The sequence below is a fragment of the Dipodomys spectabilis genome, unplaced genomic scaffold (assembly GCF_019054845.1).
Source record: "Dipodomys spectabilis isolate Male_0828 unplaced genomic scaffold, ASM1905484v1 ptg000075l, whole genome shotgun sequence".
Lineage (NCBI taxonomy): Eukaryota > Metazoa > Chordata > Mammalia > Rodentia > Heteromyidae > Dipodomys > Dipodomys spectabilis.
The window spans coordinates 13479957-13507688 of NW_024870752.1; the positions used below are offsets into that span (position 1 = coordinate 13479957).

The following is a 27732-nucleotide window of genomic DNA, read 5'->3' on the forward strand; positions in this document are numbered from 1 at the left end:
TGTATCTTGTATCTTAATCCTTTCCATCACAATGACTAGTATTAATCTTATATTGCTGCTATAACATGCGATTAGAATCCCAATGTCTGTATTTAGAGCAAAGGCAGAGGTTCCATTAACTATTATGAAAAACTTTACTCAGACTCCTCTCACATTCATGGCAGAAAATCTTAAAATATCACTGCAGTTGGCAATGATAACCTCATTTAATTTCTTATAAAACAAATATATTTATGTGTGTGACAATGCTACAGACCCAGGAGCTAAGTGCTCAGTCTGCTGGAAGAAACTATTGCTTCACATTTTAATAACCATTTTCTTGAAGGTGTTCTGTGGAGGTGTTCACATTTCCAGTGAAGCCCTCCCAGAGAATTCCATTTGTTTTCCTGTGTCTCTTGATCACTTAATTCTGCAGGCACATGTTTTAGTAAGAACTAAAAGTTGGAGCTTATGAGCTTTGTCTTTATTCTGGTTCAAGAAGTCAGTTTTCACCCGTGCCAGTATAATCCTAGTTAATCAGAAGGCTGAGATCTGAGGATCACCTTTCGAAGCCAGCCTGGGCAGGAGAGTGAGACTTTTATCTTCAATTAGCCACCAGAAAACAGGAAGTGGTGCTAGCCTTGATCAAAAAAGCTCAGGGATAGTTTCCCAGGCCGAGTTTGAGCCCCACAACTGACCCAAAAAAAAAAAAATTCTTTTTCACCCATATGCTTTAAAAAACAAAACAAAACAAAACAATCATCCTGAATGTGTTTCCTTTCCTTTCAGACAAGGCACCTCTGTCAAAGAGTCTTTTGCTGGTCCCCGGTGCCCTGTCCCTAGTGCTGGCCCTCTTGCTGCCTCACTGTCAGAAGTTTTTTGTGTATGACCTCCATGCTGTCAAGAACGATCTCCAGGTAAGCGCTGCTCCATTGGCCTCTGGGAGAAGGGATTATTTTCCCCCTTAGATTTGCTTTTCCTTCTTATTATGTATTAGTCCTTCATAGTACCCAAATATGTAAAAATAATTTTTAGTAGTATTGTTAATATGCACATATTCTTGTTTCAGCAAAGCAGATTTTATAATGAAGAAATTGCAATATTTCTTTCTGTATTTTGGCAATGTTGGGGATTGAGCCTAGGGCTCCATGTGTGCTAGGCAAGCAATCTACCACTAGCATACCCTAAGTCCACATGGTATTTTATTGAACACACATCTGTTTCAGTTTTATTTTTTACTTGATGGAAATACATTTTATGATTTCAAAGGAATTTTTAGACAATGTTAAATCTTTTAGGTTTATTCTGCATATTCAAGGTCTCCAAATACTTGTCTCCATTTGGAATATTTGATTAGATAATGTAAAACTCTTTCAGCTATAACACACTGATGACTGATGTCACATTGATTAATGATTACTTTTATGGCGGTAATTAAACCAAGTAGAAAAGCTTATTGAAAATTTTGGTGTTGAGTTCTTACTTGTGAATTGGAGTGTTAATACATCTTATACAGTATATAATCTGCCACTTCTTTGTTAAGGTTTTTGATTAGCCATTTTAATAATGAACTGTTCATAAAATGTAAATAGTGCCATTGCTTAGGTTGGCTTCACCAAATTCCAGTGAAGTTCTTTGAATTATTTATTCATGACATTCTTTTCTGTCAGAACAGAGTATAGCTTTGGTGCTCTGTTGGGTTATATAATGCACTAGCTACCCATTAGAATCCTAGAGAAACTTAAAAAAGCTATATACAATATCTGGAAGATATATATACATATACATATATGTGGAAGAATAGAAAGTCACATTAGACCAGCTGAGTTAAAGAGCCTGGTCTGGGGTTTGGACACTGGTATTCTTTTAAAAGTTACTCCTGGGGATTGAGAAGGTAGCTCAGGTTGCCTAGTATGTGCAAGACCCTGGTTTGATTCCCAAATTATAAGAAAATAAAAACTATCTCCAGGGGATTCCAAAGGGCCCTTTCGTTTCTGGGATTAATCTAGTTCATCTGGCTGAATACTGTATCATGGCACCTGTGTCTTCAAGGTGTCAAGGGTTCATAAGAACTACTACAAGAGCTGAAGAGTTTTCATTCTTCCCTGGAAATTCTACACACACACACACACACACACACACACACGCACGCACGCACGCACCCACGCACGCGCGCGCTAATGCCATAAGACACAAATGTGTGTTAGTCCCTCAAATGGGAAAGAAATGAAATTGGAACTACTACAGTGTGGAATAGTCCTGGAAAGCTCAGGGTTGTATTTTTAGTTTGATTTAAAAGAAAGGATAACTGTGATTTAACAGAAAGAGAGAAGTATTTTGCTTCAGGAAACCATAGGTATTTCAGACTCTAGAGTACAGTACAGACTGATGAAGACTGATGTAGGCTTGAAATCTTGAAGGACAATCAGTAAAAGGCTTTATTTTGTAGGTTCTGAGTTCACAAGATTCTGGCAGTTGAGGTAGAGATACTGCCTTCAGATTGTTTTTTTTTTTTTTTTTTGTCTCAGTTGAGTTCAAGCCAGTGATCATTTTTTAAGGAGTAAGAGTTATTTTCATGATAATTCTTTTTTTTGGCCAGTCCTGGGGCTTAAACTCAGGGCTTGGGCACTGCCCCTGAGCTTCTTTTGCTCAAGGCTAGCACTCTACCGCTTGAGCCACAGTGCCACTTGCGGGTTTTTCTGTGTATGTGGTACTGAGGAATCGAACCCAGAGCCTCATGCATGCTAGGCACTCTACCACTAAGCCACATTCCCAGCCCCATAGTAATTTTTTTTCGAAGTATTTAAAATAGGAATTTTCTTTTTTTTTTTATTGTGAAAATACTGTACAGAGGAGTTACAATTACATGGGCAAAGTAATGAGTACATTTCTTATCAAGCATTGTTGCCTCCTCCTTTGTTTCCCTTCCCATCCCTTCCCATCCCCCATCCTCCTCCCTCCCCCTCGGATAATTTTTAACACCTACACCAGGTCTCAAGTTTCCATGTCCTTCATTATGGTTACAAAACACAAATAATTTAAAATTAGCTATCAGTTTTCTTTGCAATAATAACAACAACAAACCAGAACAAAATTGTTGAGGTTCTAGAAACACAATTTGTTGTATTTTAGTAATTGTAAAGTCTTAATTTTCTAATTCTAATGTTTTCCTGGTGGTTGGTAGCTTTATAAGTACTTTTACTACAATGTAGAATATGGGGAGAGAGGATTTAGAGATGGTTATTGTGTGTGCGTGCATATATGTGTGTGCTTGTTGTACTAGGGCTGAACTTATAGGCAGGTACACTTCTACTGAGCTACATTTCTAGACCTTTTTACTTCTGACTATTTTGAATTAGGGTCTCATGTTTCCTTCCTTCTTCCCTTCCTTCCTCCCTTCCTCCCTCCCTCCCTCCCTTCCTCCTTTCCTCTCTTCCTCCCTCCCCCCTCTCCCTCTCCCCTCTCCCTTCCCCCTGTCTTTTCTTTTCTTTCTTTCTTTCTTTCTTTCTTTCTTTCTTTCTTTCTTTCTTTCTTTCTTTCTTTCTTTCTTTCTTTCTTTCTTTCTTCCTTCCTTCCTTTCTTCCTTCCTCTCTCTTTCTTTCTTTCTCTCTTTCCCTCCCTTCCTTCCTTCCTTCCTTCCTTCCTTCCTTCCTTCCTTCCTTCCTTCCTTCCTTCCTTCCTTCCTTTCTTTCTTTCTTTCTTTCTTTCTTTCTTTCTTTCTTTCTTTCTTTCTTTCTTTCTTTCTTTCTTTCTTTCTTTCTTTCCTTCTTTCTTTCTTTCTTTCTCTTTCTTTCCTTGCGTCCTTGTGTCCTTGCATCCTTGAGTTCTTGCTTTCCCTGCATCTGGACTACAGTTCTCCTATTTTATGCTTCCTACTGTAGCTAGAAGTTGGGAATACCATCAGTACAGGGTGAATGATGAATGAAGTTGGGACTAGTACAAGGTAGAATAGCCCTGGAAAGCTCATGGATGTGAGTTTTCAGTTTGTTTTAGAAGGCTGTGCACCACTGCTCCTAGGTGTTACTTGAGAAAGACATGAAATGTTTTTGCCTACATTGGTCTCATCCATGATCCCCCTGATGTCAGCGCTGAGTCAGTCCATTATCCCTATATTTTGGAGTGTGTTGAAAATAGAGGCTCTATCTTGTGCCTTCTGTCTTGCTTAGGATAGAGACAGATGTGGACTGTTTGGTAATAGCCTTCTCATTTATGTTATTATTTTACTGGGCAAGAAAGGAGGTGGTATAACTTAGGCACTCAAATTCTTTGTGCTTTCTTCATGATGTTAAGGTAGGGATATTACCAATGCTCAAAGCAGCATTATTTACACCTGTGTGTGGAAACAGCCCAATGTCTGTCAATAATTTAACAAAATGTGTGTACAGACAATAAAATATTATTCATCAGTAAAAGGATAAGATTCTAACCCATGCTTTTTTTAGTAAGCTTGAAAGCATATGAAATGAAATAAGCCAGGCAGACTTATGGAATTGTAATTGCTTTGTACATGTAGCTTCTTAGTAGTAGTAATAATAATTAAGCCAAGAATACATACCATAATATTCCATTTATATGAAACACCTAGAAAAGGCAAATTTGTGGAGAAAGAAAGTAAAGCAGGTCACCAGTGGCTTTGGAAGAGGAAATGGGGAGTTAGTGCTAAATGGGTGCAGAGTTTCTGTCATGAATGTTAGAAACATTCTGGAAATGGTCAGTGGTGATGAATATACAAAACCGTTAAATATGAATACTACTGAATCATAGATTTTAAAATAGTTAAAATGAGCTGGGTACAAGTGGCTCCCAGTAAGGGTTCTGTACAGGGTCAGATAGTCCTGGAAAGCTGTAATCTTATCTGTTTGAAAAGCTGAAATCAGAATTGTGGTTCCGATGGAGAAGAAAGCCCATAAGACTCCATCTCAATGGAAGAAGCTGAGTGTGGTGGTACAGTCTTGTCATACCAGCTAGGTAGCAAGTGGAAAATAGAAGTATGGCAATTCAGATGTACACTCAGGCAGGAAATTGAGACCCTATCTCAAAAATACTGAGTGCAAAAAAGAGCTAGTGGTGTAACTGAACAGTAGAGCACCTACCTACATAGTAAACTTGAGGCCCTGAGTTCAAACACCAGTTACCACCAAAAATAAAAAAGTTAAAATTGGGGGCTGGGAAGGTGGCTCAGTGGTAGAGTGCTTGCCTTGCATGCCTGAGGCCCTGAGTTCGATTCCCTAGCACCACATAAGCAAAAAGAAAAAAGCTGGAAGTGACGCTATGGCTCAAGTGGTAGAGTGCTAGCCTTGAGCTGAAGAGCTGAGGGACAGCGCCCAGGCCCAGAGTTCAGGCCCTACGACCGGACCAAAAAAAAAAAAGTTAAAATTGTGAACTTCGTTTGCCATTTGCCACAACAAAAGTTAAAAGGAAGGATTAGTTTAATTGTTTTACTGGCCTCATATGGTAATCATGAAAGGAAAATAAGATTAAAATGTTTTGGAAATATTACTGGGATAATCTAAAAATACGGAAAATGGTAAAGACTGTAAAGACTTTTAGTAGCTCTTTCTTTGTATATTTATTTTTCTACATTTTAGGTGGATTCCACCATATTTCCATACATGTATATAAAGTATTATATTCATAAACCATCCTCATCATTTCTGTCTGTCCTCTTTCTCCCTCACACTGGTCCCTTCCTTTTCCCAAATAGTCCCCCTTCTACTTTCTTTGTTTTTTGTTTTTTTACTTGAGATCTCATAAAAGCAAACATGTCATATTTGTTTTTCTGAATCTGGCTTATTTTGCTTAACATGATCTCCAGTTCCATCTGTTTTCTTACACATTACATTTCATTCTTTTTTTATGGCCAAATAAAATATGATTATGTATATATACCACAATTTCTTTTATATTTCCTTGTTTCTTTTTTTTAACCCAGTCAGAAATTGATTAAAAATATGGGAATATTACCAAATTTAATAACATTTGACCATAAATGTTCCATAAATTGTCTGCTATGTAGTTGCTGTGAAGTAGTTTGGTCATTAAGATTAAGCTGAGAAATGTGTATTTTTTTAGTTTATGACTAAATTGTTTATCAGTTACAGCTATTGTTTTAAATTTTAAACTCAGTAGCCAAAAATGAACAGAAGAGGGCTGGGAAGGTGGCTCAGTGGTAGAGTGCTTGCCTTGCATGCATGAGGCCCTGGGTTCGATTCCTCAGCACCACATAAGCAGAAAAAGCTGGAAGTGGTGCTGTGGCTCAAGTGGTAAAGCACTAGCCTTGAGCTGAAGATCTGAGGGACAGCGCCCAGGCCCAGAGTTTTGCCAGAGACTGGCAAAAAAAAAAAAAAGGAAAGAAAAAATGAACATAAGATTTTTTTAAATCTTACCAAATAAATTTTTTCACAGGAACTTTTCTTAATGAGAATTCATTCTGTTCTAAGAAGCAAAGTTTTAAGTACCTTTTGTTCTGTTGTTGGAAAGAATGGTTAGTATGAGACTATTGAGCTTATTTCTTAAAGTTACATCCATTTAGTTTTCTTTTTGTGTATGCATCATAGTATTGCTTAGAGTATATAAATAAGCAGTATAAAGTAAACAATAAATTTGCTACAGCAGAGACCTGGACAAATCTTACTCTTATTTATTGTTCTTTTTTTAAATTTCTATCTAGATTTGGAGGTTGATATGTGGAAGAATAATTTGCCTTGATTTGAAAGATACTTTCTGCAGTAGTTTGCTTATTTATAATTTTAGAATATTTGAAAGAAGATATGGAAGCAGAAAATTTGCAGTAAGTTTTTATGTATTTTGCTCTATTACTTAGGTTCTTAAAAAAGACATTCATTTATACATCTATCTGTTTATCATCCATACATCCATCTATACATCTATCTATCCATCTATCATGAGGACCGAACCCTGGACCTTGTTCATGCTAGCATATGTGTTCCACCACTGAGTTCCCTCCCTATTCCAAGTCCTTTAAAAAGTTTTTGTTATTTCTTTTTCTTTTCTTGGCAGTACTAAGGATTGAACTCAGGGCCTCTTGCTTGCTAGGTAGGCACTCTGCCACTTGAGCTATGTCTCCAGCCCCTCTTTGCGTTGGTCTTGCTTTATGCTGGGGCTGTGGGCCTCCTACTTATGCTTCCGTGTGTTCCTGGAAATAACAGGTGAGCACTATTGTTTCCAGCCATTGCTTCCCTTGTAGCTGGAGTAACAGGCACTAGCTACTATAACCGGACATTGGCTCAGATGGAATCTCCTGAACATTATTGTGCCTAGGCTGGCTTTTAACCACAGTCCTCTGATCTGTATCTCCCCAGTGGCTTGATTACAAGTTTGAGCCACTATGTGCAGCCTGTTTATGTACTTATAAAAATTGTGAGATAGGAGAATCTTGCTAAATTCCCCAGGCTGGCCTTGTATTTATAATCCAATTGCCTCAGATTTCTGAATAGCTGGGACTATAGGCATGTGATACTATGCCCAACCCCTATTTTAAAATAGATTTTATTTTTATTTTTTTTAGATTTTTTTTTTTAAATTTTGTTTTTAAAAACTTGGTTTATTACTTATAATCATCTTTTAAGTTATATTTTCTTATATCTGATTTGGGCATTAGCCAAAGGAAAGTTTAATATTTAAAACAGTACCATAATAACAAAATGATGGTAATGAGAATAGTAGCAATAACACACAATATTAGTTGTAAATAGGTAATAAAACTTTTACTTAGGACTTTGGAATAAAATTCTGATAATTTATTTGACCTAATAGTTTTTGTGTTGCTAGTTAAAATATATTTTGGCACAAACACCACTTCTCCCACATATATAGGAATTGTGGAAGCTAATGTATTTGCATATTATTTTATTCTCCAAGTTTTAAAAGTCTGTTCTAATAAAAATGAATAACAATGTTTATATACCTAAGCTTATTTTAATTAAATAAATGTTAACTTTGTTTCTAGGTGATTTATTGCTCACATTTCTTCTGCTTTATTTTTTAGTCCTTTTTGTTGGGTGCCTGGGTTTTGTCGGCTCTGTTTGATTTTATCCTCGTTGAAGCCATGCAGTATTCATTGGGTATCACGGTGGCCAGTAATTTGCCTTCTGGATTGTAAGTAGCTCTTAAAGATTGACTTAACGTATCACTCTTAGATCTGATTGAAGGATTATTCACAAAAGTCACTAAGACAATATTTAGATATAGATATAGTTGTTTTTGTGTAAAAAAAAAATCCAGTATATGTTTACGTGTTCATTTTGTATTACTTCTTTTTTGTTTGTTTATCCTTTTTTTGTTTTTTTCTTTTGTGGTTCTAGGTATTGAACCCAGGGCCTGGAGCTTGCTAGGAAAATTTTCTACCTCCTGAGCTACTTCCTTTTGTTTATATTTGCAATTTATTTTGTGAGAAAGGGTCTCAATAACTTTACCCAGGCTAACCTCAAAATTGCAATTATTTTGCTTATTCCAGCCAAATGTTTGGTATTATAAGTATGTACCACCACACCTGGCTTAATTATTCCTTCAGCTCTAAAATTCTGTGTTTTAAAATTTTAAGTGTTTTTTTAAAGTTTTCCAAACCATGGACATAATACATGTCTTTTTCTTTTAACAACTTTTTTATTACATACATTAGTTGGCAAAAGGTGAGGTTTCATTGTGACATTTTGAGGCATAGTTCATTATGAAGCCCAGGCTGGCCTAGAACTTGTGATCCTTTTGCCTCATTCTCAGTGATGGAATTATAGGCATGTGCCATCACACCTGACTTAGAATTTTTAATGAATCTTGTTCAGCTCTTGAAGATAGAAATTGTATGTATTTTATGTTGTTAATTTTGTCTTTGAATTTTATGAGCTGTTAAATAAACAAATTCAATTAGATTAAGAAACAAAATAAATTTGTATGAAATTAAATGTGTCAAGAATGTCTTTAAGCTGATAATGTTTATATACTTTTTTTTTTCTTTTCTTTCTTTTTTTTTGGTTGGTCATGGGGGCTGAACTCTGGGCCTGGGCGCTGTCCCTCAGCTCTTCAGCTCAAGGCAAGTGCTCTACCACCTGAGCCACACAGCCACTTCTGGCTTTTTTCTGCTTATGTGGTACTGAGGAATCAAACCCAGGGCCTCATGCGTGCAAGGCAAACACTCTACCACTGAGCCAACTTCCCAGCCTCTAAAGGTGAAACTGCCAGATGCTGGTGGCTCACAGCTGTAATTTTAGCCACTCAGAGGGCTGAGATCTCAGGATCAGAATTCAAAGCTAACCTGGGCACAAAACTTCATGAGACTCTTATCTCCTGTTAACTACCAAAAAGCTTGAAGTGGAGATGTGGCTCCAGTGGCAGAGCACCAGCCTTGAGCAAAAATGCCAAGTGAGAGTGAGAGGCTCTGAATTCTAGCCCCACTCCTAGCACACAAAAAAAATAAAATAAAGGTAAAGCCGTCAGTATACAGGTTACAACTTTTTACTCAGTCTTCACTGACCAACCTAGTTTAGAGTATATATTTCCATATTGTTTTAGTATTTATTTTAGCAACACAAATATTATGCTTTAATACAGATGGAATAACTAGTAGTAAGAGTCAGAGGTTTTGTACTTGTAAATGTTCTTAACACATCTATGAATTAAATATATGAAATTATTTGGTAGATAAGATGGTAGGAAATTATAGATCTTGGATATTTAAAGTTCTTTGAGTACTAATTTTGGCCTTATTTTCAAGGCCGAAGTTAATTTACTTTGGAGCCCTGTTTTAAATGTATATTTGATGATCCAGTAGCTTTCATACTTACATTGATAGTATTTACATTATAATTGCACTTCATGAAGTTACTGGGTTATAATAGACATGATTGTCGATGAATGTAGACCTTTAGTTGTTTTAATGTACTGTACTAACACTTTGAGTAGAGATAGGAAGTTCTGTGTGATAGTTATCACACAGGTTTATTGATTGCCATGGGTTTTAAGTGTAATTAAGCTGAGATGTGTATGCTGACTGCTTTGTGAGAGAAGTGTAGTCACTGGGAAGTATTTGGTGTAATTCTGGAAAAAAAGCCTACTGTGAGTTCTGGAAGAGTGAGTGTGTGTCCATGTGTGCTTGTATTAGAATAAATCTTGAGATGAATAGTAACATAGTTCTTAGCTCTTATTTTTACTGTCCCTTCGTCTGATGACACAGTACAAAGGGTTGGATGACAGTGGAATCATCATATTTACTTTGCTATAAAATCATATTCATTGGTGCATGAAGAAGTCTGATTTGGAGTTGGTGGAAATTTTTTACTTTTTTTTTTTTGGTCATGGGGCTTGAACTCTGGACCTGGGCACTTTCCCTTTAGTTTTTCAGCTGAAGGCGAGTACTCTACCCCTTGAGCCACAGTGCTACTTCGAGTTTTCTAGTGGTTTATTGGAGATAAGAGTCTCACAGACTTTCCTGCTCTGGCTGGCTTTGAACCGCAATCCTCAGATCTCAGCCTTCTGAGTGGCTAGGATTACAGTTGTGAGCCACTGGTGCCCAGCAATTTTTTTATTAACGTTTAAGAGAGAGAAATATTTAAATCTCTGTAGCTAGAGTTGTTATTTTATGATTAGAATACCTTGTGATTTTCTTTTTTCTTTCTTAAAATCTGAATTTACTCATTAGTTTTAGAAATCCATTAATAACCAATACATATATTTAGTTTTTAGTCTCATTAGGAAGTGATCATATTAAGCATAATAAAGATGATTTAGCATAGAGTCCTGAATAAATTAATAAATAATAATATTATCTTTGAAAGAAACAAATGTTAATTCAGCCATTTTCTGAGTGAGAATATATTTCTTTTTCTTTTCAAGTCACAAAACATTCTAGTATGGCTTTTTATAATCTTAAATCTTTCTCATATATACTTCTTAAACATCATTACTTCAGCAAATAAACTTTTTAATATTAAACTTCTGTACCAAAGCTTCAGAAACAAAAGAAAAAAGGCAAACTGTTCTTTATGATTTTTATTGTGTTTCACAAAACAGCTTTCTTATCAATGCCAAATTTATTTGTCTTCTTACAGTTTTTCCTACACAATTCTGTTTCCTTTCTTTTTCTTTTTTTACTTTAACATTACTGAATTTCTCTAGTATAGATCTCAAGTTCTAATTGTAAGTCCATCAGTCACCCTGTTTGACCTTTCATAGCACATCAAATGCTTTTAACCTCTTTTAATCCCAATCTCATGAAGCCACCTGCTTTGTGAATGCCAGCATGTTCTCTCTTGGTTCTTTTGACCTTTCCTGCTGTTTTCTGGCCTTTTCTCGAGCCTATTCCCTGTGGTTCCTTTGGGCTATTTCTTCTACTGCTGTGACTTCAAGGATAGTTCACACCTGTTGTTTTCTAGCCCCCTGTTTCCAGCCCATTCTATTTTCCTGATCTTTCTGAAGTCTTAATTCTTATTGCCTAAACTTTTCTTAACAGTAATCTTTTTTTTTTGGTCCGTCATGGGGCTTGAACTCTGGGCCTGGGCGCTGTCCCTCAGCTCTTCAGCTCAAGGCGAGCGCTCTACCACTTGAGCTACAGCGCCAATTCCGGTTTTCTGGTGGTTTATTGGAGATAGGAGTCTCACAGTCTTTCCTGCCTGGGCTGGCTTTGAACTACGATCCTCAGATCTCAGCCTCCTGAGTAGCTAGGATTACAGGCGTGACCCACCAGCGCCGGGCTTTAACAGTAATCTTTTCTTGCTTAGATTTTTACAGTAATTCTTGAACTTGTCTTTCTATCAAAGCATCCCATACATTGTCAGGATTTTTTGTTTTGTTTGTTTTCTCCCCTAAAAGACAAGATTGACCAGGCCAGCCCTCATTTTTAAACCATATGCAGCTTCTTCTGTTTAGATGAAATCTCCTAGGTTTTTCTGCTCTGTCCTGGAATCATAATCCTTCTAATCTCAGCCTCCCATATAGCTATGAATTGAGGAGTCTTTTGATCTTTCCTGCCTGGATTGGTTTCAAAAAGGATTCTCAGATCTCAGTCTCCTGAGGATTACAGTCATGAGCCACTAGTGCCTGGCTCCTAGCCTTGATTTTTCAATACTGTATCTCCCTAATTGCTCATGCTGATCTTGAATTTGTGACCCTTCTGCCTCTACCTTCCAAGGTCTGGGATTATAGATGTCTGATAACATACCTGGATCTCTTTATGTTTAAAACAGAAGAGTTAGACCAGATCATCTAAGTGCTAAAATGTTATTTTATGATTAGAATACCTTGTGATTTTCTTTTTTCTTTCTCAAAATCTGAATTTACTCGTTAGTTTTAGAAATCCATTAATAACCAATACATATATTTAGTTTTTAGTCTCATTAGGAAGTGATCATATTAAGCATAATAAAGATGATTTAGCAGAGTAAGCCGTAGTTGAATTATTTATTTTACTTTCATATTATTTAAAATAATCCTTTTACATATTACAACTTTTCCTGTTTTTGTGATTTTTTTTTTAGAGAGTAGAGAATTTACTTTATGGAGAAATTTAAAAGCCAGGCTAGCTTAAGAACCTAAAATCCCTGGACAATGCTATTTATACTATGACATATATTCTGGAACACAATCTGTGTAATGTACTTTTTAACTACACAAAACAAAGTGTCAATATTAGAGAAAGGTATTTCACCACATATTACACTTGTTTGTCACAGATTAGACTATTGGGTAGAAATAGGATTTCAGGCTTGTCTCCTGTTAGGTTTGGTGTATAATAAATTCTAAGGAATGTTTGTTGGGTGACTGTACTCTGTTTTCACAAAAAATGAATTCATAGTAGGGGAGGGCCGTAGCATGGCCTTTCTAGACCTTTCTGTTGCTTGTTTTATAGCAATGAACAGTGATGAGTTGAACATAAGTGTTTTTGTAAAAATACTGAAAGTTTATCACATAAAATAGTGAATTTGAACCTCAAATCCTGAGTGTTAACTAGACAAAAAGGAGGTGCATCAAAGTAGAAATAATGTAATCAGATTATTTTGAACTGTAGCTGAATTTTCCCCCTCATATCAGTCATTACACAGAATTAATCCAAAATGTTAGCGCAATTATCTGAGTAGATAAGCTTGACTACGAAACAAAGTTTGAGTGTTTTTTTTCTAATGATTCATGAAAATGTTTAATACAAGTTTTACAATAAAATTGAGTATATTAGAATGCTCAGTATATGTAATCATGCCACAATAATCCGTAAAAGGTTTTAAAGTTTTTGTTGTTTTAATGAGAGAAGGGACTTGGTAATACCTATCTGGAATAGGAAAGTGAATTTTAAAGAGATAGAGAAAACCAGCTTTCTACTCTACAACATCTCACTGGTCATATTGCTCAATGATCGTAAACTACTGGATCGGAAACTTTTTCTGCGCACACTCCGAAGGTAATTGCGGTATAACATGACACTAATGACTCTAGCTTGAAATTGTTTGGAAACAATGTAGTAAAGAATCACATCTAGACATGTGCTGAGGTTCATGAGGAAGGTGGTAAAGGCTCCCCAGGGGTTGTAACTGTTTTCTCCACCATCCAGCATCAGGAAAGCAAAACAGATGTGGAAGGGCACGAAACAGATGAGCACCTGCACCAGGAGTGTGATGATGATCCTTATGGACTTCTCCTTGACCTTAGGTTTCAGCTTAGATGTCCTTCCACGCAGGAGACTGTGAATAATGACCACATAGCACCCAATCATGATGAACAGAGGAACCAAGAAAAAAAATATCAGTCGAGTGAAGTTCAGCACATTGACAGCTTTGAAGTGGACGATGTCAGAAATCTTCAGGCAGGTGGCAGGGGAGGAAGCTTTATCTGGGTCTTCATAGAGTAGTAGCAGAGGGACCATGATCATTAGGGTCATTGTCCAGATTCCCACACAGGCAAGCACAGCTTTGCATGTCTTCTTGAGCTCTTTGGCATATTTGGGCTGTACTATGGCCATGTATCTGTCAGCACTAATAAAAGCAAGAAGCCATAGAGCAATGCTTGGATAAAACACTACCAGAACCCCAAGAATGTGGCAGAAGTACTCTCCAAATGGCCACTCACCTTTTGCATAGTAAAACATTCGGAAGGGCAAAGTCATGATAAATATCAAGTCCAGTAGTGCCACATTCATCATATAGATGGTTACAGTGGTTCTTTTCTTGGTGGTACAACTGAAAACCCATAATGCAGTGACGTTAACGAACAATCCAATCAGGAAGATGCAGCTGTAGAAGACCAGAGCTGCAATTTTGTACTCATCTGGATGTGAACTGTTAGAAGGGCCAGGTTGATTGCTGTCTTGATTGCTTGTGATAGTCATCTTATAAATGACTGGTAGGCATGATACTTAAGACACTAAAAGTTGTTAAGAAAAATAGGCATAAAAACCTTTGGTTAGAAATAGATTCTTAATATTCTCATACTCATTTTGAGAACATTTTATGCTAAAAACCTAACGTGTGTCTTAGCTTTTATTGAAGAATGCATTCCCTAGGGAGGATTGTCGTGAACTATTTTTTTCTTCAGTACTGACTGTTCCCTTTGCATGCCAGGCAAGTGCTCTGTCACTGAAGCTAGCTACACTACATCCTTTATTATGTAGTATCCGCTAAGTAAATGTCATAATACTATGGCAGATTCATTCACGTTCACTGTTTTTGCTCAGCTTTATTCCCCGAAGAATAACCTTTTCTTTACAATTCTTTTCCTGTAGCATAAAATGCATTAGTAATAAGTGTCTTTTGTTGCTTTAATGGAGGAAAGGCCAATCTAGATTTTAAAATCTTACAAAATGATTTGCCAATTTTTATCATCTTCATTATGTTTAACTAGTTTATAGCTCGAATTAGTAATATCCAGAGAATAAAGTTTTACTCATTAAATACAAATTTTAAAGTGCATATTAAAAACTAATAAAAGCTGGGTTGTTGATAGCTCACACCTATAATCTTAGCTGAGATCTGAGGATTGTGGTTTAAAGCCATCCTGGTCAGGGAAGTCCATTACACTCTTATCTCCAATAAACTATCCAGAAAAAGCCAGAAGTAGCACTGTGGCCCAACTTGTAGAGTACTAGCCTTGATAAAAAGAATCTCACAGACAGCATCCAGACCCTGAGTTAAAGCCCCAGGACCTACAATAAACAAACAAATAATGAAAGAACCATATAGCCAGCTAATTACTGAGCAGTCACAGTAGTTCACATGACAAAGCAGGAACTTCTTTTTCCCCCACTTTTCCACTGCCTATTGAGCACATGGTAGGTGCTCAGTAATAAAATGCTTAAGTAAAAAAGGAAAGAATGTTCGGTGAGGTCACCTATAGCAGCTGTTCTCTGCTTGTCAGTGAATTGTTGTCCTGTTAAATCTTTTTTTTTTTTTATTTTGTAAGCAGTAATCACTTCATAGGATATATTATATTCTCTTTAAATTGCCATATATCTAGAAACAGCACTGTTTTGTGTAATGGATGGTGTATACACTTGGAACCTAGGCTCTTGAACTGTGTTTAGCAGTTTCCTAAAGACTGAATTTTGCTGCCTTGGTGCTGCATAGAAAGCAGCACTTTGAAAATAAGTTATTGCTCTACTGTTTATCAAATTAAGCAAAAGTAGATACTAAGAAGTCAGTCAATAACTTGATGTATAAGTAAAAAACTGATAAATTACCATAATAAAAAGGAAGTTATTGTAAATAACATTGACTCTAAGTGTGACATCCCGTTATCCAGGGTGCAACCTCAACTGGTTCAAAAAACATTTGCTGCAAAGAGATTGAACCTCTAGGCATCTCTGAAATATTGAGGTCCATGAGAAGGTTCTATAAGCATGTTCTTTTGTAGAGTGTTTCATCCATAATTCAGCCCTGGCTCTCATTAGTGAAGCTGTGGGGAAGATTAACAGCCAAGTTGGTGGCACCATGGGCTGCTGATAGGAATTAATTTGAGCAATTGCTATGAATGAACACAAGACAGGAGTTTGTTTCCCTCTCCTCCATTTCTTCCTTCCTTTCCAATTCCAGACTTCTTCAAATGGTTTGTCAAACATTTGGATTGAATACAATTCTAAAGTTTAGCTTTCCAAATGTTGGGATACCTAGAGTGTTAACTTTTATGTAAGGAGTGAACTTCTGCAAAGAAAGAGTAGATCTTTAGTATCATACAAAGGAGAATAACTTGAATCATGCATTTTACTCTCAACAGATTTTTAAATACTAACAATGGCATTGTAATGAATTGAGTTTTTTCTTTTCATTCATCCTCACCCCTATATTTACAAACTCTCTTGATTAAATATTTTCCACCACTGGGCTTAAGCTCCTTTTTATGTAGTCCATTTGTTAACAACTCTTGTATTCATTTGCTTCAGTTTAAAAAGAATACGAATGATAGATGTCTTAAAAGCATTATATTATTAGTATAACATTATTAGTATAACATAACATTTTAAGATCCTTCATCAACATAGTTTCTGTAATGTTTTAATAAAATAAAATAGTGATTTTCTTTAGCTTAATACTAATTTTCGAGCATTTCTTTCTAATAATGGAGTGCAAAAGTTAATTGACTGCTGCTTACCTCCTGCCCATCAAAGTGCTGTGTTAGATAGAGGTGAACATTTTCCAGTGTTCTGTAAAAGGGGATCTTGGAGTTGCCTGTGTTAAGACAGTTCTGCCTGGAAATGGAGCTTTTCAGAAATGCTGTATTTCTTTTGTCTTGGCCTCACTTGTTTCTTCAGAAGGCAGTTTCACATGCAGTGCTGGTTCTGGAGTAGCGGCTGTGATCGCTGCTGCTCTCTTTCAGGAAGTGCTCTGTGAAATAAGGCTTCTCAAGTTGAGACTTCATCCTGCATGTGGTTTTTCTCTTTCACAAGTGACTTGTTTGTGAAGTCACGTTTAGCATAGGCTCCTCTTGAAATGAAGGCATCTGTTTAAGAGCCATGTTAAAAGGGAACATTGTTTCAATTGATTATTATGATGTTTAAAGTTTGCCCTCCCCCCCCCTGTTTTGTGGTCCTGGGGCTCGAACTCTTGGCTTGGGCACTGTCCCTAAGCTTTTGTGTTCAAGGGCTTGAGCCACACCTCCACATCTGGCTTTTTGTGGTAAATTGGAGATAAGAATCTGAGACTTAGGAAAGGCTGGTATCAAACTGTGATAATCAGATCTCAGCCTCCTGAGTGGCTAAGATTACAGGCGTGAGCCACTGGTACCTGGCCAAAGTCTGCTCTTTTTATGGAAAGAGAAGGCGATTTGATGCTGGGCCAAAATGGGCTCAAAGTAACTTCTTTACTTTTCTAAGCTGAGTGACTTTAGTTACTTTTTGTTTCTACTTAGTTTCTATGCAATTAACATACATAATTCTCATTTGGAGGACCCTAGTCCAGAAAATGTTCTACGTACCTAACAAAGCACTTGGCACTTAGTAGATACTCCTACATTGTATCTTCATTAGTAAGTCCCTAAAATCATACTATTAAATAATAATATTTATTGTTTAAAATATTTATGTTTAAATAGTAAAAAATAGCATCTTCATTTATTTTCTTTTGCTTTGCCAAGTACATCAGATACTTTTATCCATTTTGGTTTGCTTTATTATGTAATTCTCCAATGCTTCTGCTTCACATAAAACTCAAGAAATAACTTTTTTTGTTATCATGCCATAGGACTCTCAAAGTCTTCAGGGGAAAAAGTTACATATCAGGAATGTTTTTATCTAAGAAGGGAAATGAAACCAACAGAAAGGGAAGTGAATAGCTCAAAGCATTGCCTCTCTGGTTATAGTAATTCTTTCTTTTTACTTTAAAAACAACATCTCATTTGCTTGTCTTAAAATTTTAATTATCTTTATATTCAATTATACATGCTTTATAGCTTAGAAACTACCTAAACTTCATGCTTTAAAAAAAATTTATATCCCGTTTGAGTCTGTACTCTTTCCTTCTTACCATAGTAAGCAGCTATGCCTTATACAAGATATTAAAATCCTTGCCTTTAGTGACAAAAGCTTTGTGAATGCAATGGCTTACCAGACATGTGGGTTTTAGAAGCACTGGAGAAAACCAGGGTAACAATGTCTTGTGCAAATGAGGAAATTAAGGGCCAGAGAGGTCCATTACATGTCAGAGAACTTTGTGACAGCCATGTTTAGCTTCTTTAGGGGGTTAGCATCCTTTCCTGGGCTCTCTAGCTATGGCAGTAACTTCTTATGAGATGACTACCTTGATTTATTCACTAGGTAGGATTTCTGCATGGATGAATTGTGATCTTTCTTTTCTTTTCTTTTTTTTTATGGGTAGAGATACGTTTTACATGTTGCCTAGGAGTGTGATACTTCATCTGGACTGAAACTTTTGTTTGTGGATCCAATCTGTCTGTCCTTCACCTTATTTCACAGTCTGTGACAAAGTTTTCTAAAATTAGGTATTGATTTGGTTCTCCTGTGCAGTTAAAAATCAACAGCTGCAGTGGTGGCTTGCATCCACGGGACTCCTTGCCTTAAGACTTGTGTCCTTTCTTGTAAACCAGTTTTATTTCAAAATTGACCATTTCTCAGAGGGACCATCGGTCAAATTAGGAACTCCTCAGAGGCCTGGCATAAGGCTGCAGTCTGTCCTTTGTCCTTCCCCATCTCACTCCACTTAAGCTGCCTAGGGCTTTTTGCATCTGCTCTCCTGCCTCTGTGCATGTGGATCCGGCCTCCTGTAGCCCTCCCACCTCTTAGCTTGGCCAAATGTCATTTATCCTTGACACTATCTTTTCCAGGAAGTTGTCTTTGCCCCCTAAAGCCAATCTGGCTGCTGTGTATTCCTGTGGTATGTGTTTGTAGTGCTGCTCTTCTGCCCAAGATATCACAGTCCTTGAGTATTGTCATGAGTTGTGTATGGGTATATGTAAGGGGCATTTTATATGCTGGTTGACTGCCCAGAAGGTAAGCCAATAGAGAGGCTGGACAGTAATGAGCAAATTACTGAGCCCAGTGTGAGCAGCAGGAACACTTTGATCATGTGAAGGCCTGGGTGTGGTGAAAGGGGGCAGGTGATAGTCCTCCCCTCAGAAATGTTAAGTATTGAACACTGTTTTTTCTTCTCCTTGTCACTTAGCATGATTTTAGGATGGGAAGAAATTACTGTGAATTCCCCAAATGATTTGACAGCTAGTAAACAATGCGTAAGGATTAAACTTTCATGATGTCTACCTTACTTCTGTTAATACTTGAGCCCAATGAATTTTTTATTCACACAGAGGATTTATCTCATTCAGAAGCCATCCATGCAGCTTTATTTCCTCACTTACTTTGGGATATGAATGAAATAAATTTTACTCATTGTATAAAAGGGATTTCACCTATTCCCACTGACTTCCGTTCACTTTTATGAATTACTCTTAGCTTTGGTTCTAAGTTCTAGATTAAATGTTAAAGGCTCTGGCCGGGCGCTGGTGGCTAATGCCTGTAATCCTAGCTACTCCAGGAGGCTGAGATCTGAGGACTGCAGTTCAAAGCCAGCCTAGTCAGGAAAATCCATGAGACTCTTATCTCCAATAAGTCACCAGAAAACTGGAAGTGGTGCTTGGCTCAAGTTGTAGAGCGCTTGCCTTGAGCTTGAAGAGCTGAGGGATAGCGCTCAGGCCCAGAGTTCAAGCCCCACGACTGAAAAAAAAAAAAGTTAAAGTCTCTAAGTAAATTTTGATTTTAGTATAAGGTAGTTTTTGAGTGAATATTATTGGAAAGGACATTGATAGATTTACACAGCAAATCTGTATTATAAATCATGGTCCTCTCAGATATATGTCTGTATCAAAGACACAGTAATATTTCCTGTTCTTGCCAGTTCTCTTAACCATAGCAAGTGCTAAGGTCAGCTTACCCTTATTGCCTCCCACACTGCTGTGGCCAGGGGAACGCCTTAGTTATTTTCTAGCTATCCTACCATGGAGACTCGGCCTCAAGCCCACAGTGGTTGGTAAACAATTGGTCTGCAGAGAGGAATGAGAGTGACAAAGAACCTCAGAACTAGGGGGAGACTTGTGGTTCTAACATTTTCTAATTTGCCATTCTGGAACTTTTGTCCCCTGCTGCTCTCTTTCTCAAACTTGTGTCTAAACTGACTGGTGTTTTTTTGTTTGGGGGGGGGGTAGACTAGGTGGGATCATATGTTGTATGGTAGGAGTTTCTGGATAAATACTGAAAAACTTTATATCTAAATATATTTTTAAAGCCCAACAATTTTATAGCTCTGACCTTATTGCCATGATCATATGAGACAATATCTGTTTAATTTCCTAAATTATATTAAATTTAGCATCTCCAAATTTCTTTTCTTTAGCAGTTTTTATGTATTTTAAAACTTTATAGACATATAATCACTTACCTCACAGCAAACAGTTTGAACCCAGCTATAACCATGTGTATGAAAAATAATTCTAGCTAAATATATTTAATAAGTATTAACAGTATTAAAGAGTCTGTCACTAAGAAAACATAGGACATGACTCTACATGGCAGTTAATCAGTCCTGGAGCCACTGAAGTCTTAAGGGACCACAAGCAAGATCTCATGGTGTGGTGTTAACCAACAGAACAAAGGTTGAATCAAAGGCCCATGGTAGCTGGTTGAGATCTCCATAGTTATTGTGATATATCTGATATCTACTACCCACAGTTAAAGGAGATGCACAAAAAGGAATTTGAGCAAGATGCAGTTCAAAGAGAGGACTCGTTCCTATAATTTGGATCTCAATATGTTCCAGAGGTTTCTGTGTAAAAACCTTGGTCTTCAGCTTGACTCAGGCCCTTGGGCAGGGTCTGCATCCATCAGCCTCAGGGACAGAGAGCAGAGTGCAGAGGGAAAGGAAAAAGTAAAATTTTCAGCCTGCCATACTTTTCTGTGGTGTGAAATGTTTCATATTCATAAAGGCTCTTGATGTTGTTTGCACTGGTCCTGGGTCTTGAATTCAGGGCCAAGGCTCTGTCCTTGAGGTTTGTTTGTTGTTGTTGTTGTTGTTGTTGTTGTTGCTCAGGGCTAACGGTCTGCCACCCAGGTCACAGCTCTACTTCTAACTTTTTGGTGATTTTTGGAGATAAGTGTCTTACAGACTTTCCTGCCCTGGTTTATTTGGAACTGCAATCCTCAGATTATATCTTCCTGAGTAGCTAGGATTACGACATGAGCCACGGGCACCCATCTCAGGGTTTTTAAAGAAAGCTTGGGTTTTTGAGTTGGCAAAAACTAGGTATTATAGGCATGCCATGTCTGTCATGTGAAGCTGTTTCTGTAGCTGCTTTGCCACCAAGAATTTCAGTCTGTGTCTTGTCTTATATTTACCTTATAGCTGTGTCCAGTGACTGCTGTAGACAGCAAATGCTTGTGTCTATGACTTGAGCCACAGCACCACTTCCGGCTTTTTTCTTATGTGGTGCTGAGGAATCGAACCCAGGGCCTCATGTATGCAAGGCAAGCGCTCTACCACTGAGCCACCTTCCCAGCCCCTGTCCTTAACTCGGGACTGGGCACTTGTGTTAGAGTCCTGCCTGAGTCAGTCTTCAGTGAGACTGAGCCCATTTCATAGGTCACTCTTTCAGTTGAAGGAAGAGGAAGTTGGCCAAAGCCTTCTCTCAGGGGCCTTCCAGAACTGTGTCATTTGAAGGGATCCTTTCCTCACCTCTTTTCATTGCAGTATTTAATCGCTGGTCTCCTCAATTGCTGGCTTAAGAGCTGGTAGGATGGAGGTCCTGCATAGAAATTTAATGGCTCCAGGACTCATTTAGCAAAACCTCATCCAAAAGAGGGCCAGGACTGACTTGAAACTCTAGTATCCAGTACCCTGATGGGGCCCCATATGGGCCTTTAGTTTTGGGCCTTTGTTCTCTTGTCAGTTGTCTTTTAATGTGTTGCTCTGTAGTATATGTGCCTTTATTTTTATTTATGTATTTTTAATACTATTTTTATCTTTAGTTGTAAAAAGGAGTTAATATTCAACAAAGCAATTTATGGATACAGTGAATCTTGATCAATGTCACTCCTTTCATCGTTCTCCCTCATCCCTCTCAACCCTACCCCTTCCCTCAGTTTTCTTAGTTTTGTAGAGTATGCATTGAATTTTATGACTATGTTTCCCCCACTTCCTCTCTTTGTTCTTTTACCCCCTCAGTCCACTCCTCCCTTTTGAGTACCCATTCCCTGGTATTTATTTTATTGGACTTTAAGTTAGCCTTTCTAAGAAATTACATCATTTGAGTTCTCCCCTGAATCTACCATATTTGGGTTAAAACACTTATGTACACTTGGACACAACATTGAAGTATACATTTATATACTTATAAATTAATTCTGCTTTTCACATATGAGAGAAAACATGCATCCCTTGTTTTCTGGGCCTTACTTACTTTACTTAACATGATTTTTTTCCCCAGGTCTTTCCATTTTTTTTTTTTGTAAATGATCTAGTATCATTCTTTTTAATGGATGAATAACATTCCATTGTGAATATCACATTTTTCTTGATTCATTCATCTATTGTGGGGCATCTGGGTTGATTCCACACCTTGGCTATGGTGAATAGTGTTACAAAGAATATGGCTTTATTGTATCCTGGTTTGTAATCTGTTGAATAAATATCCAGGAGTGGAATTGCTGGATCATAGCGTAGTTCTATGTTCTGTTTTTTGAGGAACCTCCATACTGCTTTCCAGACTGGTTGAACAAGTTTACATTTCCATCAACATTGTATTAGAGTTCCTTTTTGTCCATATCCATGACAACATTTGTTATTGTTTATATTCTTGATGATAGCCATTCTAAGTGGGGTGAGATGGAATCTTGTTGTTCTGATTTGCATTTTCTTTATGGCCAGAGATGTTGGGCATTTCTTCATATGTTTGTCATTTTTACTTCTGATAAATCTCTCTTTAGTTTGTTTGCCCATTTATGAATCAGTTTGTTGATGATTCTTTGAGGGTTTAGTTTCTTTTTTTTTTTTTTTGGGTCCGGTTGTGGGGCCTGAACTCTGGGCCTGGGTGCTGTCCCTCAGCTCTTCAGCTCAAGGCTAGCGCTCTACCACTTGAGCCACAGTGCCACTTCCGGCTTTTTTCCTTTTGCTTATGTGGTGCTGAGGAATCGAACCCAGGACCTCAGGCATGCAAGGCACGCGCTCTACCACTGAGCCATCTTCCCAGCCCCGGGTTTAGTTTCTTAAGCTCTCTGTATATTCTAGATGTTAGGCCCCTTTTTGATGTATAGTTGGGAGAGACAGTCTCCCATTCTATAGACTGTTTTTTAGCTTGTGTCTTTTGCTGCAATAAGTTTTTAGCTTAATGCAATCCCATTTATCCATTTTTATTTGATTTGCTGTGCTTCTGGGTCTTTAGAAAATTAGTGCCTGTGACAAAGAGACCTAATGTTTCTCCTATTCTCAAGTCTTACATTGAGTTCTTTGATCCATTTTGATAGATAGGTATCCACTTTCAGTTTTCTGCATGAGGATATCCAGTTGTCCCAGCACCACTTGTTAAAGAGGCTGTCTTCCAGCCTTTGTTTTTGGTTTCCTTATCAAATACTAGATCTGGCTGTTGGTCTGTGGGTTTATTTATGAATCTTAGATTCTGTTCCATTGGTCCTAGAGTCTGTTTGTGCTCCAGTACTAAGCTGTTTTCATTACTGAAGCTCTGTAGTATAGTTTGATATTTGGAATTGTTATATCTTCACTACTTTTTCTGTCTAGGATTGCTTTTGAAATTTGGGGCCTTTTGTGGTTCCATATAAATTTTTGGATTATTTCTCAGTGAAGAATGGTATTTTGATAGGTATTGGGCTAAATTTGTAGAGCTTTGAGCCACATTGCCATTTTCATGATATCAATTCCTCTAATCCAGGAACATGAAAGGTCTTTCCACTTACATCTTCTTCTATTTCCTTCCTTAAAATTTTATAGCTTTCATTGTAGAGGTCTTTCACATCCTTGGTTAGGTTGATTCTTAGGTGTTTTATTTTGGAGGCACTATTGCAAATGAGGTTGTTTTCCTGATTTCATTCTCTTCTTGTATAGGAAGGCTACTGCTTGGGGAGGGGGGGGGAGGGAGTGATTTTTGTATCCTGCTAGCTTACCAAATATTTAAATTAGCTCTAGGAGCTTAGGTGTGGAGGCATTGGGGTCCTTTAAATATAGAATCATGTCCTCTGCAAATACAGATAGTTTTACTTCTTCTCTATTTGGATCACCTTTATGTCTTCCTCTTGCCTTATTGTTCTTGCTGGGAATTCCAGTACTATATTTAAAAGGAGTGGAGAAAGTAGATATCCTTGTCTAGTTCCTGTTTTTATAGGAAATGTTTTTGGTTTTCCTCCATTTACTATATGTAGTATATATGTTTTTATCTTATTTTAATTTTTGGCGAGAGAGGGGCTCTCCGGCTTAAACTCAGGATATGTGCTTTCTAGGCAGGAGGTCTACCACTTGAGCCATTCTCCCAGCCCTTTTTTTTCATTATTAAAAAAATAGGGTCTCATATTTATCATGGGATTGGTGTGGACTTTGTAGCTGTGATGACTGATATATGCCACCATTTTCAGCTTTTCTATTGGTTGAGATGGAGTTTTACTAGAATTTTGCCTTGGCTAACTTTGAACCATCATTCCCCTCCATCTCCACTGCTCTAGAAGTTGGTATTATAGGCATGTACCACTGCCCCTAGCTTTAAAGTTATTTTTCAGTCAACCTCTTGGAGATATAGTCAGCCTGCCTAAGGAAACATAAAGACTGTACAGAAGAGATGTTGGCTCTCCCTCTTAAGTCTATCAAATAAACCTAGCACCAGTGACAAATCAGTTGAACTTTGCAGCCATACTATTTTCTTATTGCTATCGCTCGTCATATAGTCTTTATAAGCTTAGGTCTTTGATGCAGCTCTTGTCACCAGTGAACCATTATTCCCATAGAAACCTAAGGAAAACGAGCAGTGAAGGGATGGCAGGGCTACCCATGATGACACATGGGGAAGCCTGCTAGGACGTGTCTTGGTGTGGCATAGTCCTGCCTCTGGCATAAGGTTTATTCTTCTGATACTAATGTCCCACTTTAGAAATTATAGATTTTAGAACTGAGAGCTTGAAGCACCTGTGACATCTTTTCTCTTGCAGTTTCTGTGTAGTTTCTGATCACTGATTTTACTTTCATCATATTCTCTTCATTTTCTATGTTCTATGCACCAGGCACAGAGCCTCGCACAGTAAACTTCAATAAATAGGCATAGCAATTCAAGTAGTATTTGAATTTTGTCAGTTATAGCATGTCTCAAAAACTGGATGCCTATGGTGTTTAGGTAGATGCAACCATAAACTTATTTAATAAAAGCAGGAGACAACAAAGAAATACACATTAGGATGTATGAGGCCTTAAGGTGAAAATGGACAAGATAAAAAGGTTTGTATACAAACTTATCACAAGTTATTTAATGTAGGAGTCCTTCTGTAGTGAATTGGACATGGCATATTTTATATTCCTCATACATTATCTACTTTCACATACTGACTTATATATATTAATTCCAAAGTGGTTGTGACATAAATCATGTGCTTTTACTGCCCCCTGCAGATGGTGGGTGGAACTTGCAGCTCTTCACATGATCTAAGTTGAAGGTTTCTATTTTAATTGAAATTACTTTTTAAAAGCTATTAAGTAGGTTATAGGATACTTTAATTTATGAACATTTCTGTATAGCATCATATTATACAATAAGCATGTTCTTAGTTCTCTAAAACATGTCTACTATTCCTTCTCTCTTTGGAAGCTTCTTTTGTAGTAAACAATACATAGTTCTCTATAGGATAATGTATTCCTGAACTTAGGACCTGGAGAAGATTTCATTTTAATGTTATTTGTGCCTGACACTCTATTAAGAATTTAAAATAGGGCTGGGAAGGTAGCTCAGTGGTAGAGTGCTTGCCTTGTAGCATGAAGTCCTGGGTTCGATTCCTCAGCACCACATAAGCAGAAAAAGCTGGAAGTGGTACTATGGCTCAAGTGGTAAGTGCTAGTCTCGAGCTGAAGAGCTCAGGGACAGTGCCTAGGCCCAGAGTTCAGGCCCCATGACCGACAAAAAAAAAAAAATTAAAATAATGGCTGTCTTGGAGCAAATCCATCAAGCATTTTTAAAAATATGAGGATTTGAATAAAACTTGATCATCTTAACCACTTCTAAGCATACATTTCAGTATTGAATTTATTTATATTATCATACAACCAGTCTCTGGAACCTGATTCATTTTCCAAACTGAACCCCTGCACCCATATAAATATATCACCCCCCCCCCTCCCGTTCCTCTCTTTCCCCACCCCTGACATCACATTTTTCTTCTGTTTTCTTTAAGTTGACTTTTCTACTTTATATAAATGGAGCCATACTATATTTGTCTGTGACTGGTTTATTTTACTTAGCGAAGTCCTCAAGGTTCATCCATGTGGTATCATGCCAGAGCTTACAGTGTAATAATACATCACATTTCGTTTATCCATTCTTCTGTTTTGGGATCTGGGTTATCTTTTGGCTTTTCTGAACAATGCTGCTACAAGCAAGGTTATAAAGGTATCTCTTCTAATCCTGGATTGGGGGGGGGGGTTCAGCATAAATTTATAAATGGATTTAGGTCATAATTTTATTTCTCATTGTTTGAAGAACTATAATTCTGTTTTCCATAACAGTTGCAATTTTTTTTTTGGGGGGGGGGTCCAGTCGTGGGGCCTGAACTCTGGGCCTGGGCGCTGTCCCTCAGCTCTTCAGCTCAAGGCTAGCGCTCTACCACTTGAGCCACAGCGCCACTTCCGGCTTTTTTCTTTTTGCTTATGTGGTGCTGAGGAATCGAACCCAGGGCCTCAGGCATGCAAGGCAAGTTCTCTACCACTGAGCCACCTTCCCAGCCCCAGCAGTTGCAATATTTTATATCTCATTAGCAGTGCACAAGGATTCCAATTTTCATATGCTTGACAGTACTTGTTGCAAACTGCATCTTCTTCCTGAAAGCAGTCATTAGTAGGTCTTTTCAGGACCTTTTTCAGAAGCAGTATTTCCCTGTGGATCTTTATTTCCTCCAGGAAGGTATGGAGTGGGACAAGAAGACTGGTTATATTCCAGAATCAGCTTACTTCAGAGTCCTCCATTTGGTAGTGTTGCTTTTTTTTATGTTTTGAAAACTATCTGCCTTCATTATAGAATAATATGAAAATAAATGAACATTTACATGTTAGCATTCATTTTCCTGTTCTGTTCCAGTGTCTCTGTGTAGTTTGGGTTTATGATGAGGATGGCGATTAACACTCTGTAGGATTATAGGACCGCAGCTTAGCTCTGGTGGCTGAAGGTGGGGGTGAGGTTCAGGCCTGCTGGGGAGAAGTAGAGGAGAGGACAGATATGGTCATCCTGGAGAGAAGAAGATGGAGCTGGAGAAATCTTGAAAAGCTTGCCCTATAAAAGAGGAATTAAAAGGGAGGTGTGGCCTGATGCTAATTTATGACCGCAGGGAGATAATGAGGACCTAGCTTGACAGCATTTTCTCTCCATGAAGTGATCTCTTGTGGAAGGGTGCTGAATGTAGCACTGAAGAAAAACACTGGACGGGGATGTCAGAAAACCCATGCATGAATAAAAACACCAGTGAAGTCCCTGTGAAATCCTGCTAAGCTCTGAGAATCTCTGATTTGAATCTCTTCTTTGGATGTTGTGGGATTCTCAGGTTGACCTAGAGAATGAGCTTGG

The 27732-nt window shown here is 37.7% G+C and overlaps 2 protein-coding genes across 2 annotated transcripts in view; one reads left to right on the plus strand and one right to left on the minus strand.

Moving 5' to 3' along the window:
- Ubac2 (UBA domain containing 2) overlaps positions 1–27732 on the plus strand; it is a 132341-nt gene that overhangs the window by 15099 nt on the left and 89510 nt on the right. Inside the window, exons 2-4 of the mRNA XM_042682632.1 lie at positions 769–896; positions 6650–6769; positions 7988–8097. Of these exons, the coding sequence (XP_042538566.1) occupies positions 769–896; positions 6650–6769; positions 7988–8097 (358 nt within the window). The remainder of the gene's footprint in view (positions 1–768; positions 897–6649; positions 6770–7987; positions 8098–27732) is intronic.
- Gpr18 (G protein-coupled receptor 18) lies at positions 12372–16768 on the minus strand. Its single transcript, XM_042682633.1, has 2 exons — positions 16564–16768; positions 12372–14343 (listed from the first exon to the last, which is right to left on the minus strand). Exon 2 carries the CDS (start codon positions 14306–14308, stop codon positions 13307–13309), a length of 1002 nt encoding a protein of 333 aa, XP_042538567.1. The 5' UTR covers positions 14309–14343; positions 16564–16768; the 3' UTR covers positions 12372–13306.